The 16,658-nt window shown below is 34.0% G+C and overlaps 1 protein-coding gene across 1 annotated transcript; it reads right to left on the bottom strand.

Annotated features, from left to right (window-relative positions):
* Window positions 1–74: 74 nt before the first annotated feature.
* LOC9319756 (MATH domain and coiled-coil domain-containing protein At2g05410) lies at window positions 75–1,895 on the bottom strand. Its single transcript, XM_002883643.2, has 4 exons — window positions 1,480–1,895; window positions 1,206–1,366; window positions 851–1,074; window positions 75–634 (listed from the first exon to the last, which is right to left on the bottom strand). Exons 1-4 carry the CDS (start codon window positions 1,584–1,586, stop codon window positions 224–226), a joined length of 903 nt encoding a protein of 300 aa, XP_002883689.2. The 5' UTR covers window positions 1,587–1,895; the 3' UTR covers window positions 75–223.
* Between the last annotated feature and the right edge of the window lie 14,763 nt (window positions 1,896–16,658).

The raw sequence follows: 16,658 nt of genomic DNA, 5'->3' as shown, positions 1-16,658 counted from the left end.
AAGGTAAACATGTTAGTAATCGAACCTTCTTCAAAAAGGTCAATTTATTAGAGGAAAAATACTAAATCAAGGAGGAGAATGTGTGCTAATAGATCGGAAACACAATTTTATAGAAAAAAAAAATATAGCAACATCCTAAATCAAGAAATTTCCACATCAAGGGAGATAAAACATCAAAAGACAAGCAAAAGAGAAATCCAAGTGTCCAAGAACTCAAAAGTCATCAGACAACATTGTCATCGTTCAAGGAGAGAGGAGCTCTAGCTGCTAACAACTCTTCTTTCTCCTTATCTATCTGAGCTTCAAGGTCTAAGTACGTCTTCTTAAATGGCTGAAGCTGTTCGTCGATTTCTTGTATCCGGGCCAAACAAGCCTCTTCTTTCTTTTTCTTTTCCTTTACTTCATCAAGTTTCTTCTCCAACCAATCCAACTCAAACCCTGCTTCTCTCAAATATGCCAATGCAGCGCCAGCATCAGAGAGATCATCATTGGAGAGTTCTTGAGGAGATTGACATATCGTTTGGGTTAAACTCAAGAGGACATTCATGTACGCCGTCTTCAGGTATGAATTCTTTGGACGAAATTTTGATGCAATATTTAGATGTCTTTCAAATAAAGACTTCACAGATTCTTCCTGCGAGTGGAACATAAAAGTAAAATCACAACATATCTAAAGCTTGTACATATATAAAGAAAGTGAAGTATACAATGCGAAACTCTTTTGAATCTTTCATATTTTTTGCATTTAAAAGTATTTTTCATATTCTTGTTTCAAAACAGAATAACATCTTGTGGTTGGAGTTTCTACAAAAACAACAGAAAGTGTTATATTTTTTCTTATTTGTTTTACCTGTGAACGAAGAACTTGAAACCCATTGACATCTATGGTTTTCATTACTGGTGAATATTCTTCTGATACATCTAAATTTCCTACAACTTCAAGAACCTCTATCTTGGCAACAACTATAAGTTCTTCATTCATCAGAAATCCCCTTTTGTTGTTAAGTTCGGCGAGGGTAATCATTTGTGAATAGCCCCAGTCAGGAACCTTTTGATCAAACCAGTGTTGAGTGTCTGCAAGATCTCAAAACATATTTCATCTCATCAGTTACATCTCCAATGGATATGATATTAATGTTCACAACTTAACACAGAAGCATAAAACTAACATAAACCGTAAAGAAGCAAGCCTAGAAAACAATAACCTTTTAGTAGAGAGAGTTTTCCCGAAAATTGATTTACTAAACTTAAAGATAATTTAGCATGTCTTCTCCATCCAATAGGCAATGATTCTTTATTAGGAACGTCTAGATACAGAGACAAATAACCAGCCTTGTTATTTCCCTTGGGATAGACCCGAAGACGCCTGCGAAAACCAAACAAAAACAGTCATTTAACTTAATTTTTTCTTTTCTTTTTCTGACAAAAAGTTGAACCTAAATTGGACGAAAAACATTAGAAAAGAGTTTATCTTCATACCATATACAGCCACCAACAACGAATTGATCAGAATAAACTGATGCTGATTGCAAAGAAGAAAAACTTTTTATCTTCCAAGTAATCGTCGTGTCAACTTTTGTCTCCATCTATCTCGATGATGACTCCTACACACAATTTTTGTAAATTGAAAAAATCAAAGAATCAAAACAAAAATATAGATTCCACTATCGGACATAGTTCTAAACAGCTTTTTTTCTTTACAAAGTTACAACGTTTGAGAAACTGAAAACAGTCAAGGAAATTAAAAAGTAGAAAGATTTTAAAAATTATACCTCTCTCGAAAAAAAAAGACGGGGACAATCGCAGCACAACTTTAAAAGCTTCCAAGATTAGACGAGGAAGACTAAACTAATGCAAATTGCTAAACGCTTCGGCTGCTCAGCAATAGGGTTAATAGTGCAGCCACAACTTTTATTGTCTAAAAACAAATTTTGCAAGAAGGATATTTGATTTTCACAAAATAACAAATAAGACCCTAGAAAGTAAGAACTTTATCTATACTAGTATCTTTGCAACACTTTGGTGACGGGTGGGTAAAAATGATTATGGGTTAATCGGAAATCCGACCCGTTTTTTAAAATCATTCACAAAAAATTTGTTGGGTCGGGTTATATTTAACCCAACTCATACACCGGATATTCCATATTTAATAATTTAGATATTTAGAAGATTTTTGATTAAGATTTAGAATTATGATTCTCCTATCATCTTTGTTTGATTTGTTTTTAACTGTTTTGAATTATCATATAATACATAAAGTAAAAAAAAAACAATTTTTTTTCTGAATATACTGTGATTCGAAATTTTAAAAACGGACATATATTATCTAATTGACGAAAATATGTGTTCAATGTTCTACATCGATTAAAATATTTAAACAATGATTCAGAATCATATCATAAATAAGATCAACATTAAAAAAAAAAAGGATCAACATTAATAAAATAAATGAGTTTTTTGGCCGGACGGGTTTGGCGGGACGGGTTTTTGAATCAACAATAATAAAAAGATTAAAATATCATTAATCCGCCGCTTCAATACAGATTAAATCCTTTTTTTTTAATACCACCAATATTAGACATATTAAATCAGTCTCATTTAGAAAAGATTGTATAAAACCAAAAATTGTCCCGTGGTATAATGTTACTTAATAACAATATTTATAAAAATTATAAATATCGTTAACATGCCAATTTAATACATATTAAATCTTTAGTTTATTAAAATATAAATGTCTTAGAAAATGATATGATTTGTAAACTTTTATATATAATAAATAATCATTAAATTTTAAATTAAAAACAAATCACATGACGGGTTAAGAAATTACGGAACGAGTTATATTTCGGAAAGGATTTATATGGCGGACGAATTTGAATCAATATTTATATACCGCTTTAATACGGGTTAAATTCTTAGTTTATTAATAATTGTCTCGTGGACTCGTGGTATACCGTTACTTAATAACAATTGTTAACTATAATATAAATAAATATGTTATAAGGAGATACAATTTACAAAATAGTTTTATACTAACTTTAAAATTAAACACCGCGGGTTAAAATCTAGTTTGACTTAATAATGAAACACAATGTTTCATTGGGCTTGGTTGGTTTTGGTCCTTTTGGATGTGACTTTAGATTTTTAGTTGTAGAAATTTTGGTAGATTTTAGTTCTGTAGTGTTTTTACTGTAGAATTTAAAATTTTATGCCTAGTAAAGTTTGTAAAGACTTGCCTTCATTTCCAGAACAAGTGTCGTTAGACCATCTCCATATATAGGTAGTTTTTACGAAGAAACTCAAATTAAAATTAAACAAAAAAACTTAATATAATACTCCCTCCGTTTCAAAATGTAACACGTTTCTATGCAAATGTTTTCAAGTTTCTATGCAAATTATATATTAATTTAATATTTTTTGATTATTTATATTATGCAGTCTCATTCATGATTGGTTGAACTTTTTAAAAGTGAATATTTCGTAAGACATCTAGATTGGCTTGGCAGGGTAAGAGCTGCCCTTGACTCTCTCAGTTAGGAGTTTTAACTAAAACGTCTTATATGTTGAAACGGAGGAAGTAGTATTTTTTAAATCAATTTTGTTTTGTTTAGAATCCTTTCTCATTTGAGAAACCATGAGAAACCCTCTCTCCCTTCTACATGTCACTTTCTTATTAGTTTAAATTTTTGTAACAAGTCAAATCATTTATAGTTTATAATATTAGTTATATACTTTATATGTTTGTTATTTTAAAATTTCATTTTCTAAGAAATTCACAAAATAAAATTATCTATATATCAAGCTTCATTATGGATAAGTTTAAATTATATAACAATATTAGTTTTAATTGGTGTTAGTTAAGCTTAATACACAAAATTAAAGTAATATTGTTTTAATTAATACAATAGTGTTATATAAGAAATTTTTTTTTTTAAATTTTAAATTTTAAATTTATATTTTGGAATATTTTTTAGATTAATATATAATTGTGATTTCATATATATGGATTTAAAATTGAATCATCAAAAATATCTCATGAAATAATGCAAAACTATCTTCAAGCTTACACAAACATTTCTATAAATTTCCATAATTTTGGAAATTATCTAAAATTGCTTATCTAAGAAAACCTGACTTCAACAAAGAAAATGCACAATATAATAGTAGAAGATGAACGAAACAAATACACTCAATATAATGTCTCTCAATTCCAACAAGTAAAATAAAATGAGAGTACACAAGTGGATTCTACATATTCTACAACTATGCCTACTAATTTGGGCAACACTCTCGGCTTAATTAGCTGAACATATATGACAAAAGTTTGGCGCATCATCAAGTGAAAAGTAAAATCAAGTTAACTATATTATCTATTATGGTTTTATATGTTTTTTTGCATTTTAATTTATGTTTTCATGGTTTTATATGTAATTTATGTTTAATTTATATATCTTTTATCATGGTTTTATATGTAATTTAAAGTTTGATTTATGTTTAATTGTGGTTTTAAAAATAATAAACTCTTTAATAATATTATTTATAGTTAATAGTACTATTAATTGTTGCTTTTTAAATTATTAATATTCATACTTATATTATTTACTAAACTAAATAAATATATTTATTTAGTTTGAATAACTATATTTAAGATGTGATTTGATATTTTTAAAAATATTATTGAGATATTAAATTTAATATAAAAATATGAATATTATATTAATGAGATACCCATAAAATATCTCTCACTAATGGAAGTATAATTTTGGGGCTTTTGCAAAAATACCACTTTTTCAATGCCACTTTTCAAAAATACCCTTTTTTTAAAACCTTATAAAAAATGCTGTTAAAAATATAAGATTTACCCAAATATGTATGTAATATTATTAAAACATACACAAACTACATTTCTATGTATCTAAAATCTTATAAATACTTTATAAATACCTTATAAATGCATTTTAAATACCTTTAAAAACCTTTAAAATATCTTGTAAAACCTTTGAAAAACCTTAAAAATCCTTTAAAATAACTTGTAAAACCTTTTAAAACATCTTATAAAACCTTATAAATACTTGGATCGAGTCTTCAAGTAGTAGTTACAATCCATAAGTACCTTATAAACCTAATAAAACTTTATAAAATTTCAGATTTAAAAAGGGGCATTTTTGAAAATGGACATCTAAAAGGAGCATTTTTGAAAAGGGGCACACCAAAAAGGGTATTTCTAACAATTTCCCTATAATTTTAGTATGAGTTTCTCTAAATAAATTAAACATAAAAATATTAATATTATATTGGTGAGATACTTTGCCATTGGAGATGTTCTTAGATGTGAATTCTGACTATCTTTGTCATACCCGTCACCAAGACTAGGAATTGGCCCCGAAATGGCTATTGAGGAAAAGTGGACCAAGATTGAAGAAAATAAATTGTTGGAACTGAGCTAAGGTATTCAAGGACAAATACCAAAGTTTTGATCGAAGAAAATTTGAAGATTGTTGAGGAAAATTCAAGGATGGACAAAGAAATTTAGTTTTGGTGAGACGGTACAGAAAACGGTCGAGCGGAGCAATTATCGGCAGTACACAAATCAGATACGAGCATTCTCCGCGAGCTAGCAAGAAGATAGGAACGAAAAAGGATAAGTATGAGAAATGGATAGAAACAAATATGGATATGTTCGTTCAAACCTATCCGTTGCGGATAAACTTTTTCAAGTCTATCCGTGCATACATATAAGATCGACCATCCCTATCCGCGCAAATGGATAGAGTTCCGGATAAACTTGTTTATACCTATCCGTCCACCTCATGCTTGCCCACCGACCTTCCCATACTATAAATACCACCCATTCTGTTTCATTTGTTCCTTACACCAAAAATCCGAGAGTTTCTGAGTGAGTCTCTGAGAGCGTAGTCGAGGGTCAGGATAGCGGGTATATATATACACTAGATTTTAATCTACGGTACACCGCGAGATGATTTATTTTTCAAGTAACTATAAAAATATTTTGTAAATTGTATCTCCTTATAAAATATTTATTTATATTATAGTTTACAATTTTTATTAAGTAACGGTATACCACGAGTCCACAAGACAATTGTTAATAAACTGAAGATTTAACCCGTATTAAAGCGGCATGTTAATGATATTTATAGATATTGATTCAAATTTCTCCGCCATATAAACCCGTTCCAAAATATCACCCGTTCTGTAATTTCTTAACTCGTCCCGTGATTTTTTTTTATTTTAAAATTTAATTATTATTTGTTATATATAAAAATTTACAAATCATATAATTCTCTAAGACATTTATATTTTAATAAACTGAAGATTTAATGTGTATTAAAGAGGAATGTTAATGATATTTTAAAATTTTATAAATATTGATTCAAAATCGTCGACCATATAACTTCGTTCCGAAATATAACCCGTCCTGTAACTTCTTAACCTGTCCCGTGATTTGTTTTCTAAAAGTAGTAATTTTTAAAATTTAACGATTATTTATTATATATAAAAGTTTGCCAATTTTATCATTTTCTAAGATATTTATATTTTATGGTTTACAATTGTTATGAAGTAACATTATACCACGGGACAAATTTTGGTTTTATACAATCTTTTCTAATTGAGACTGATTTAATATGTCTAATATTGGTGATATTAAAAAAGATTAAGGATTTAATCCGTATTGAAGCGGCGGATTAATGATATTTAATATTTTTATTATTGTTGATTCAAAAACCCGTTCCGCCAAACCCGTCCCGCTAAAAAACTCATTTATTTTATTAATGTTGATCTTATTTATGATATAATTCTGAATCATTGTCTAAATATTTTAATCGATGTAGAAAGTTGAACACATATTTTTGTCAATTGGATAATTTATGCCCGTTTTAAAAATTTTGAATCACAGTATATGCAGAAAAAAAATTGATTTTTTTTTTTACCTTATGTATTATATGATGATTCAAAACAGTTAAAAACAAATCAAACAAAGATGATAGGAAAATCATAATTCTAAATCTCTGGTTAATAAATGACTTATTAAAAGAGTCGGATCTGGGACATCCATCTCGGTGTGGGAGGATCCCTGGATTCCAGCTCAATTCCCGAGACCAGCAAAAAGTAATGGTTCAGTTGCTGACCCATCTTTAAAAGTTAAAGACCTTATAGATAGTCAGTCAAACTTTTGGAATATTGATCTCTTAAGAGCGATCTTTAATCCAGAAGATGTCGCTCTAATAAGCGTCATACCTGTGGGTGCACCAACAAAAGAAGATTTTTTGGGTTGGCATTTTACAAAATCTGGAAAATACACAGTCAAATCGGGATATCATTCTACACGGATGGAAAAGTCGGAGACCAATTTAAACTTTTTTGGTCCTAACATCAACCCGTTAAAAGCATATTCTGGGCAAGTGCAGTGTCCACTTAAGATACGCCATTTTATTTGGCAAATCTTAACGGGATGTGTACCGGTTACGGAAAATTTGCGGAATAGAGGAATTGATTGTGACACGGGATGTGCCAGATGTGGCGCATCAGAGGAAACAATCAATCATACACTCTTTCAGTGCCACCCGGCACGACAGATTTGGGCACTTTCATAGATTCCTACGGCTATAGGGATTTTCCCCACAGAATCTAATTTTACGAATTTGGATCACTTATTTTGGAGAATACCTATGGAAGTTGGTTCATCAGCCTTCCCATAGATACAGACCCAGTAGAAGTATTACAATTAGCGGAAAAAGAGGCACAATTGTGGCAGTCCGCTCAAATTGAGCTCCATAATGAAAATCATGGTTCTGTGCACTTGGTAAATCAAATTCGAGTGAGAGAGGTTTCACTTGAGGCGGAGTATTTGGGATACCGTTGTTTTGTGGATGGATTATGGAAAGAAAGTGATAAGTTCTCTGGTACAAGCTGGTACTGTATATCGCCAAATGGAGAGCCGCTAACCATGGGAGATGCGAATCTCCGTAGAAGTCTATCTTTACTACATGCCGAAGTTGAGGCCCTTCTCTGGGCGATGAAGTGTATGATTGGTGCAAATAATCAAGAGGTAGCGTTCTTTACAGACTGTTCAGACCTGGTGAAGATGGTGTCTTCTCCAACCGAATGGCCGGCGTTTTCAGTGTACTTGCAGGAATTTCAGAGCGACAAGGAGGAGTTTTCATCTTTTTCTTTATCTTTAATTTCTCGTAGGGCTAATGTTAAGGCGGATAATCTGGCACGAAAAGTTCGTACATAACCGCTTCATATCACTTATGTAAACAACATTCCTCAGAAATGGCTCTTTTGAGTTCTAATTAATTTCGGATGACAAAAAAAAAAAAAAATCATAATTCTTAATTTTAATCAAATCCACTAAATATCTAAATTATTAAATATAGAATATCCAGTGTATGAGTTGGGTTAAATATAACCCGACCCAACAAACTTTTTATGACCAAAATTTGTAAATGGCTCGGGTATCCAAAGTATCCGAGAAAAAATTTATCCACTCAACTCAAAAGTGACTGCAAAACTACTAATATAGACTAGATCATCACCTGTACTACAGTACGGGTTGAATTTTATTTATTACAAAATTTATAAATTTTATGTTTTAGAATAAAGTTGTGATATATTATTATAGTAAGTGAAAATATAATATTTTTTTGTCAGTCTATATATAATATTAGAATGAATATTTTCCTTTTTCTATAGTATTCAATTATGGATATTTTTTTAAATTATGAAAACAGAAAATAAGATTATTTTTAAAAAAAAATTAATATTGTTTGAACAATCATTTAATTTATGTTAACAACCACAAAATGAGAGTTCATATAATATAGTTAGATCAAAAATCAAAATATCATAAATGAATCGCATCTAAAACGTAGATTATTTTGAATTACTTAAGAAAATTAGCTATTATTTTGAATTAATTTAGGAAATTATTTTTTCAAATTCTGATTCATTGGTTGTTGAAATAGAGATTTGTTTGAGATAATTACGGAATTTACCAATTATTCACATAATCAAATATGTTATGAACATATATTTAGTATATAATAATACCAAACTCAATCCGTGTATGGAGTCTATATTTTCATTTTTACAATCCCTATGAAAATATTGCGGCACAATCTATTATTTATTATTTTTAAAATTGCTTGCAGAATAAAATTTTCAAATATTTAGAAGTGTCAAACCTTATTTAACCCATCCCATTATAAAATCTTAAAATACCGTCTGTTATAAGGATCATAACTATCTACCATATAATACATTACATTTAACCCGCTGCCTATTATAAATATTTTAAACATATCTTTTTGGAAAATCAAATTAATGTATTTATAATTTTTTTTATCTTTTTAATCTATTGAATATTTATGATATTCTTTAATATATTAAATTAAACTTTTTTAAAATGTTCAAAATTAAAATCTTTAAAAACATTTATTGTAGTATGTAAAATTATGAATTTTTTTAAAAAATGATATGAAATTAAATATAAATATTCAAATAGTTATAAGGATCATAACTCATTTCATCATACTATATACTATATTCAACCCGCCGCCTATTTTAAATATTTGTTTTAAAAAATCAAATTAGAGTATTTATACTTCATAAATTTTTTTGATCTATTAAGTATTGATGATATTAAAAAAAAGGAATCTATTACTCAAATATGAATTTTTGACCAGTTAAATTTGTTCTTTCATACATTGAATAATTTATATTTATTTTTAAAATTTTAAATCATGGTATATATATGCGGAAATTTTTTTACTTTTTTAATTATATACATGATATAATGATTTATTTATTTATAGAAATAGAATCATATAAAGATGAGAGGTGAAGTATAATGATTAATAACAAATTAATATGGTAAATTAGATATCAAATCTTATATGTTTATTTTGATTTGTCATTCTTTTTAAAGAAATTAATAATAGATTTTCGTTTTATAATTAAATTAAATTAATTAAATTGCATAAAATAGTATTTGACTTGTTTATCCTTAATGAGTAGAATTAATTTACTCTATAAAATTTTATTTCTAATGGCATTCTTAAGTAAACTTTTACAAAGGAGAAGGTTAATTAAGAGTAATTGTAAATTGTACTTTCCAAATAATAGTATAGGATATATAACCACATCTCTCGGTATAAATTTCATAAAATATTTTTTAATTTTTAATTACTAAAATATATATATTTAAATAAATTGTTGCAACCGTTTCATTAAACCATTGAAACATTTGATTTACTTCAGGAACCATTACAACTTTCGTTGACATAACTTTCATTGCAATTAGAAACCGGTGGCATAACTTTCATTGCAAGCAAACCGAAAGTTGCAATGATTTATGAAATGATGCAAATGTCACTCCTTAAAATTTGCATGAATTGACCAGTGAGGCTTGGTCGAAATCAATCTCTAGAATCTCATAAATCCAAATGAAATTGTGTAACGTCATAGTACCTTGTACCACTTTATTTTATATTTTATTACTTTATAACACTCAACAAATATTCATGCTAATTCTCCATCAAAAGATACTCACATCATGGAGAATCTGGATGAAGCACAGGGAGACAACAAATTTGGTTTGCCGGATCTTGATCTCGAATGTACGGCACAACAGATCTTATGGGAAAGACCCATGAAAGTTTCACAAAAGTTTCAAGATATATAGAGGATTGTAGGTCGTGGTGACCTAGGAAGTCGCGGCAACAATCATTAGAGACTAGTGTCAATCATCACTCTCTACCTCAGTACTACTTAGTCCATCTAATACAATACATATTTGCATGCGTATCTCTCTCCCTACTTTCAAACCTCCAAAAAGTCATATGACTCCTATCCTTACTTGCATTGTTACTCTTCTATTTGAATGCAAATCAATTAGGAAAAACTAAAATAAAAACAAAAGATTTATGCTTAGCTTATCTCCGTTAAACCACCGATTGAATGCTTTACTTTAATTTGAAGCGTTTTATAAAGCTTGTGATTGAATTTGTAGTTTAATTGCTTTCTTATCGGAAATGGGAGGGGGGCCTAAGTCTCTTGGACCATTTTAATTTGGTCGACGACCTTAATAAGAGGACCTAAAGAGAACCACCTATCATGCCAAAAACATTGCAAACTAATCATTAACCAAAAAGCAAAAAATAAAATGTTTCCCGAAGGAGGCTAAAAGTTCATGAGAGTTTTTTTTTTTAATTCAACAACAACCATTATCTCACACACAGCTAAGAAACTTACCTCCTCTAAGCGATTTTATGTAGGTTTTGTGAAAACTTGATTTCTATTAATCATAAGAGAGGAGTATTTATACATAAGACACGTTCCATATTCTATACAGAGTATATTCTAGAATATTCACAAGAGATCCTAACACGCCCCCTCAAAATGGACGTCGGTTACGAAGGCCAACCTTGACAGCAAGATCCGTGAAGCGTGCTCGCGGTAAAGGTTTGGTGAGGGCATCCGCCAACTGATCAGCCAAGCAAATATGAGAGACACGTAAGACACCACCTTGAACTTGTTCACGAACGAAGTGATAATCGAGAGCGAGGTGTTTCATACGAGAGTGAAATACCGGGTTGGCCGAGAGGTATGTCGCACCAATGTTATCACAAAAGAGCGTTGGTGTTGAGGCTGAGTTGACACCAAGTTCGGAGAGAAGTGAAGTGATCCATTTAATCTCCGATGCTGCTTCGGTGAGAGCACGATACTCCGCCTCCGTTGATGAACGAGCTACTCCTTTGAGTTTGCGTGAGCACCACAAAACTGGTTGTTTGCCTAGATAGACAATGTATGCTCCAGTAGAAGAATAGTCATCCTTGTCACCTCCCCAATCAGCATCCGAGAAAGCATGAAGATTGAGAGGAGATTTGGCGGAGAAAAACAGACCTCGAGTGACAGTTCCCGAGAGGTAGCGTAACAATCTTTTGACAGCTTCTTCATGAATGGTCATGGGAGCATGCATGAATTGAGAGAGCCGGTTTACCGCAAAGGAGATGTTAGGTCGCGTGAGAGCCAAGTATTGAAGACTACCAACGGTTGCGCGATAAAATGTTGGGTCCAAAAGAGCCACGCCTGGTGTAGCCATGAGAGAGACGCTAGACGACATCGGTGTAGAGACGGGTTTGACATTAACCATCCGAGTGCGAACCAGCAAATCTGTTATGTATTTGGTCTGCGTGAGATGGAGGAAACCGGTCAGCCAACAATTGGATCACCTTGTTAACTTCAACATGTCCAGTTCCTGTAACAACAATGTCATCAACGTATACAAGAATGTAGATGAGAACCGGAGCCTTGTCAAGGACAAATAGAGACGCGTCATTGAGAGAGTTTATGAAACCAATCTGCAAGAGAAATGAGCGAAGCTCATTTTACCAGGTCCTTGGAGCTTGTTTTAATCCATGAATGGCTTTATTAAGGCAAAATACATGATGAGACTTATCTGGATCCGTGAACCCTTGTGGTTGTTGCATATAAACTTTTGAGGCGACCTTGAAGAAAGACGTTGTTAACGTCAAGTTGCCGTAAGGGCCAGTCACTAGCTACGGCTATACCAAGAACAAGTCGGATCGTGGCATGTTTAATTACCGGGCTGAAAGTATCATAGAAATCAACTCCCGGTCGTTGATGGAACCCTTTCGCCACGAGACGCGCTTTGTAGCGTTCAATAGAGCCATCCAGTAAACGCTTGATGCGAAACACCCACCGATTTCCTACCACATTTTGAGCAATGTCTGGTGGAACAAGATCCCATGTATGGTTCCGATTCCGAGAATCAATTTCATCACTCATTGCTCTTCTCCATTTTTCATCTTTAAGTTCCTGCGTGTGAGTACTTGGTTCAATCTCGCCAAGTTGTGCTGTCATACCATATTTTGGGTTTGGTTTGTGAATGTTGTTTTTCCCTCGCGTTACCATAGAGTGAATGTTGGTTGTGACCGTGTCGGTTGCCGTGTGTTGCTCAGCTTGTGTAGATGCGTAGCAAGTAATGGTGAAGGAGCCGTTGACTTGTCCGGTGAGTGATCTGGAGACGGGAGAGAAGGTGTAGAGACTGGCTGACTATAAGTGGGAGCAAGAGACGTCATAGGAGATGTGTTTGGGGAAGCTTCTTGTGACGAAGTAGGCACGGAAGGACAAGAGAGCTGGGAAAAAGTAAAGATAGACTCGTGGAAGACCATATGTCGTAAGATGTATATGCGAGAAGTAGAGGGATCTAGACAAATATAAGCACTTTGAGTGAGAGAATACCCGAGAAAAACACACGGAGATGATTTTGGACTGAACTTGGTCTGGCCATACGGACGAAGCCACGGGTAACACAAACATCCAAAGGTTCGTAGCTTGTTATAGTTGGGATCGGCATTGAAGAGACGTTGAAACGGCGTAGAATTGGCAAGAGTTGGAGTAGGCATCCTATTGATGAGGTAGACAGCGGCTGCGAAAGAGTAAGACTAATAGGATTGGGGAATGTGTGCGTGAGTGAGGAGTGCCAATCCTGTTTCAACAATGTGTCGATAACGTCTTTCGACTAGTCCATTATGTTCTGGTGTATGTGGAGGTGTCATGCGATGTGTGATCCCATTCGTTGAAAGAAAAGACGCCAATGCAATGTATTCACCGCCATTGTCCGAATAGAGTGTGGTGATCCACGTTTTGAATTGATTTTCAACAAGACTTTTGAACCTTGGAAATATTTGTGCTACTTGCGACTTCTGTTTCATAGATTAAGCCAGACATATCGAGTAAAATGATCAACAAAGACAACATAGTACTTGAAACCATCAATAGAATATATAGGAGAAGTCCAAACATCAGAGTATATGACATCAAGAGGAGCACGAGAAGTGATAGTGGAAGTTGAAAATGGTAACTTATGACTTTTATTGATAGAGCAAGAGTTGCAAATTGAAGACGACATAGATGAAATAGGAAGAGAAAATTTAGAAATAATAAAATTAAGAATTTGAGAAGATGGATGGCCTAGACGAGCATGCCAATCCGAGAAAGATTTAGTGACAGCCGGTTTCGCAAAAGAGGAAGATGGAAGTGAGGAAGTCGACGGCCACTCATAAACACCTTCTTTAGCCTTGCCGTTTAGGATTGGCGCCCCCGTGTTGAGATCCTGATGTGATCATGGGAAGCTTGGGTCAAGGAACTAAGGAACAGCTTGAACCAGAGGATGTACTCGACCACATGCTCGATCACCAGGAGGACAATGCGAACGAGTATGCTGATATTGAACCAGAGAAAGTACTCGACCACACACTCGATCACCAGGAGGACAATGTGATCGAGTATACTGATGCATCAAGGAAGTACTCGACCATGCAGGGAGCTAAGGAGCATGAAGCACTTGGAACTAAAGAGGATATGTCATTGCAAGTTACTACTGGACCAATGACAAGATCAAAGACTAAGTTGTTGAATCAAGCTATCAACACACTTCTACAACACATTGAAGGCAGCATTAAACCGGAAGTTTGTCCAACCACGTTGGTTGTGATTCAAGCCGTTTAAGTGACATCATTGGAGGTGTGTGACTTGCACTCTTTTTCCCTCCTCTTGGTTTTGTCCCAATGGGTTTTACAAGAGAGGTTTTTAACGAGGCAAGCTCACACACTCATACTCGAGCCCAATGATGTCTCGCAGCCCATTATCAAAGGAGAAGCCCATGACAAATTCGAAATCAGTCTTGTGTGTGTTTAATGTCGTTTCTTTCCCAAGAATAACTCTTCACCTCCCTAGAACTCTCTTCTTCTTCTTTATATTTTGCTTCTTCTCCTTTGTAAACGTTATCAAACAATTTCTTATCAATCATCTTTTCTGATTTCGTTTGATCTTGAGTTTGAGTGTGTAATATCTTGAATTCAACTTGAGACTGCTCTTGGTGTGTCATATCCAAGCAAAATCAAGTCTGGAAGTTCAAAGGAGTCTCGCAGCCTTTGGAAGTTCTACTCGACCCCTCACCTTCTCATATACTCGATCTCACCTTCGTCATTCGATCCATTCATTTTCACCATCACTTGATCATTCAAACCATCAATCTTCATCATACTCGATCTCACTCTCATTCACTCGACCACCAAACCCAAAATCTACACGACTTCACCTTGGTTATTCGATCACAACCTTTTCTACTCGACCACCAAGTCCCTACTCGATCCATCTTCCACTTCACCACCAAAACCTACTCGATCTCACCTTTTTGTCACCACTCGACCATCCTACTCGACCTCACCACCAAACTACTCGATCACCTCCTCACCAGACCACTCGATAACCATCATTCACACCATATTCGATATGTCTCTTCACCTACTAGACTTCCTACTCGGTATCATTCACTTACTTCATATCCATTCCGCATCATTTTAGCTTGATCTATTCAACCACCTCACGAAGTGCATCAAGGGACTAAGATCTCCTAACAAGGATCATATTAGATTCCTCACCTGAAAATCAAGAGGACATAATTGCACCATAACATTGTTAGTCTTACACAATTTGTTCACCGAAATAAGATTCTTCTTCATAGAAGGCACACAAAGCACATTATTGAGAAGTAAAGAACGTGAACCAGTTGAGAGATTTGTGGAACCCGTGTGTGTGATGTTCAGTCTGTTTCCATCACCAATCTGGACTTCGTCGGTACCCGTGTATGGTGAGTATAGTGACAATGTGTTGAGATCAGAGGCAATATGGTGGGAGGCGCCACTGTCCAGCAACCATGGAGCCGAGTCAGCCGGTGTAGACGTCGTGTAATGCGCCTGTGGAGTCCATTGCATTTGTGGCAGGGATGGTTGTTGTGATCCACGATAAGTACCGGCAAGTGGTTGAAACTGTTGCGCAGAGGAGGAGAGTTGAGAGCACCTTCTTGCACTATGACCAAAGATGCCACAAATCTGACACTTGCCATGGTAGCCACGGCCACTGCCACGGAAATTACCACGAGAAGAATGAAAGCCTCGATAGTTGCCTCATGTTGCTAATGATGGAGAACGGTATTGGGTTGTGTTTGCCGTGGTTGGAAGCGAGTGTGGTGGAAATGACTCAGTGAGGAGGATGTTGTTCTCTTGATTGAGTAGTTTCTCAAGAAGTTCCGGTATCCCAATCGGAGTGTCGCGACCATTAACCATATCAATGACGGGACTGAACTCCTCAGTGAGTCCGGCAGCGATGATCTCAAGAAGGTCTTCGTGTTCCATCGGAGACCCAATGAGAGCCAATTGGTCAGCTTTGGCTATGATGCTACGCATGTATTCTTCAATGGATTGAGTTCCCTTGGAGATGCTTTTGAGTTGTTTCTTTAGTGCCTGAACATGGGCATAAGACGCCTTGCCAAAGGTGTTGAGGAGATTGGTCCAGAGACCCAAAAAAGTTATGGTGCGGTTGACTAGAGCTTGCACATGGAGTGATAACGTGCCGAGGAGGGCACCGTAGAGGAGTCGATCTTGTCGTTTCCAATGTTGAAACAGAGGATTGGGAACAAAGGTGCCATTGATGTCGATGGTTTGATCTGGTGCTGCGTTATCTTGAATGAAGACATGAATCTCGTGACCTTCAAGAAGAGCACGAACTTGGAGTTGCCAAGTTAAGTAGTTGGACGATGTGAGTTTTTT

This window comes from Arabidopsis lyrata, assembly GCF_000004255.2.
Source record: "Arabidopsis lyrata subsp. lyrata unplaced genomic scaffold ARALYscaffold_3, whole genome shotgun sequence".
Taxonomy (NCBI): domain Eukaryota; kingdom Viridiplantae; phylum Streptophyta; class Magnoliopsida; order Brassicales; family Brassicaceae; genus Arabidopsis; species Arabidopsis lyrata.
The sequence above is the reverse complement of the archived record's forward strand: the minus strand, read 5'-3'. Positions and strand labels throughout refer to the sequence as shown.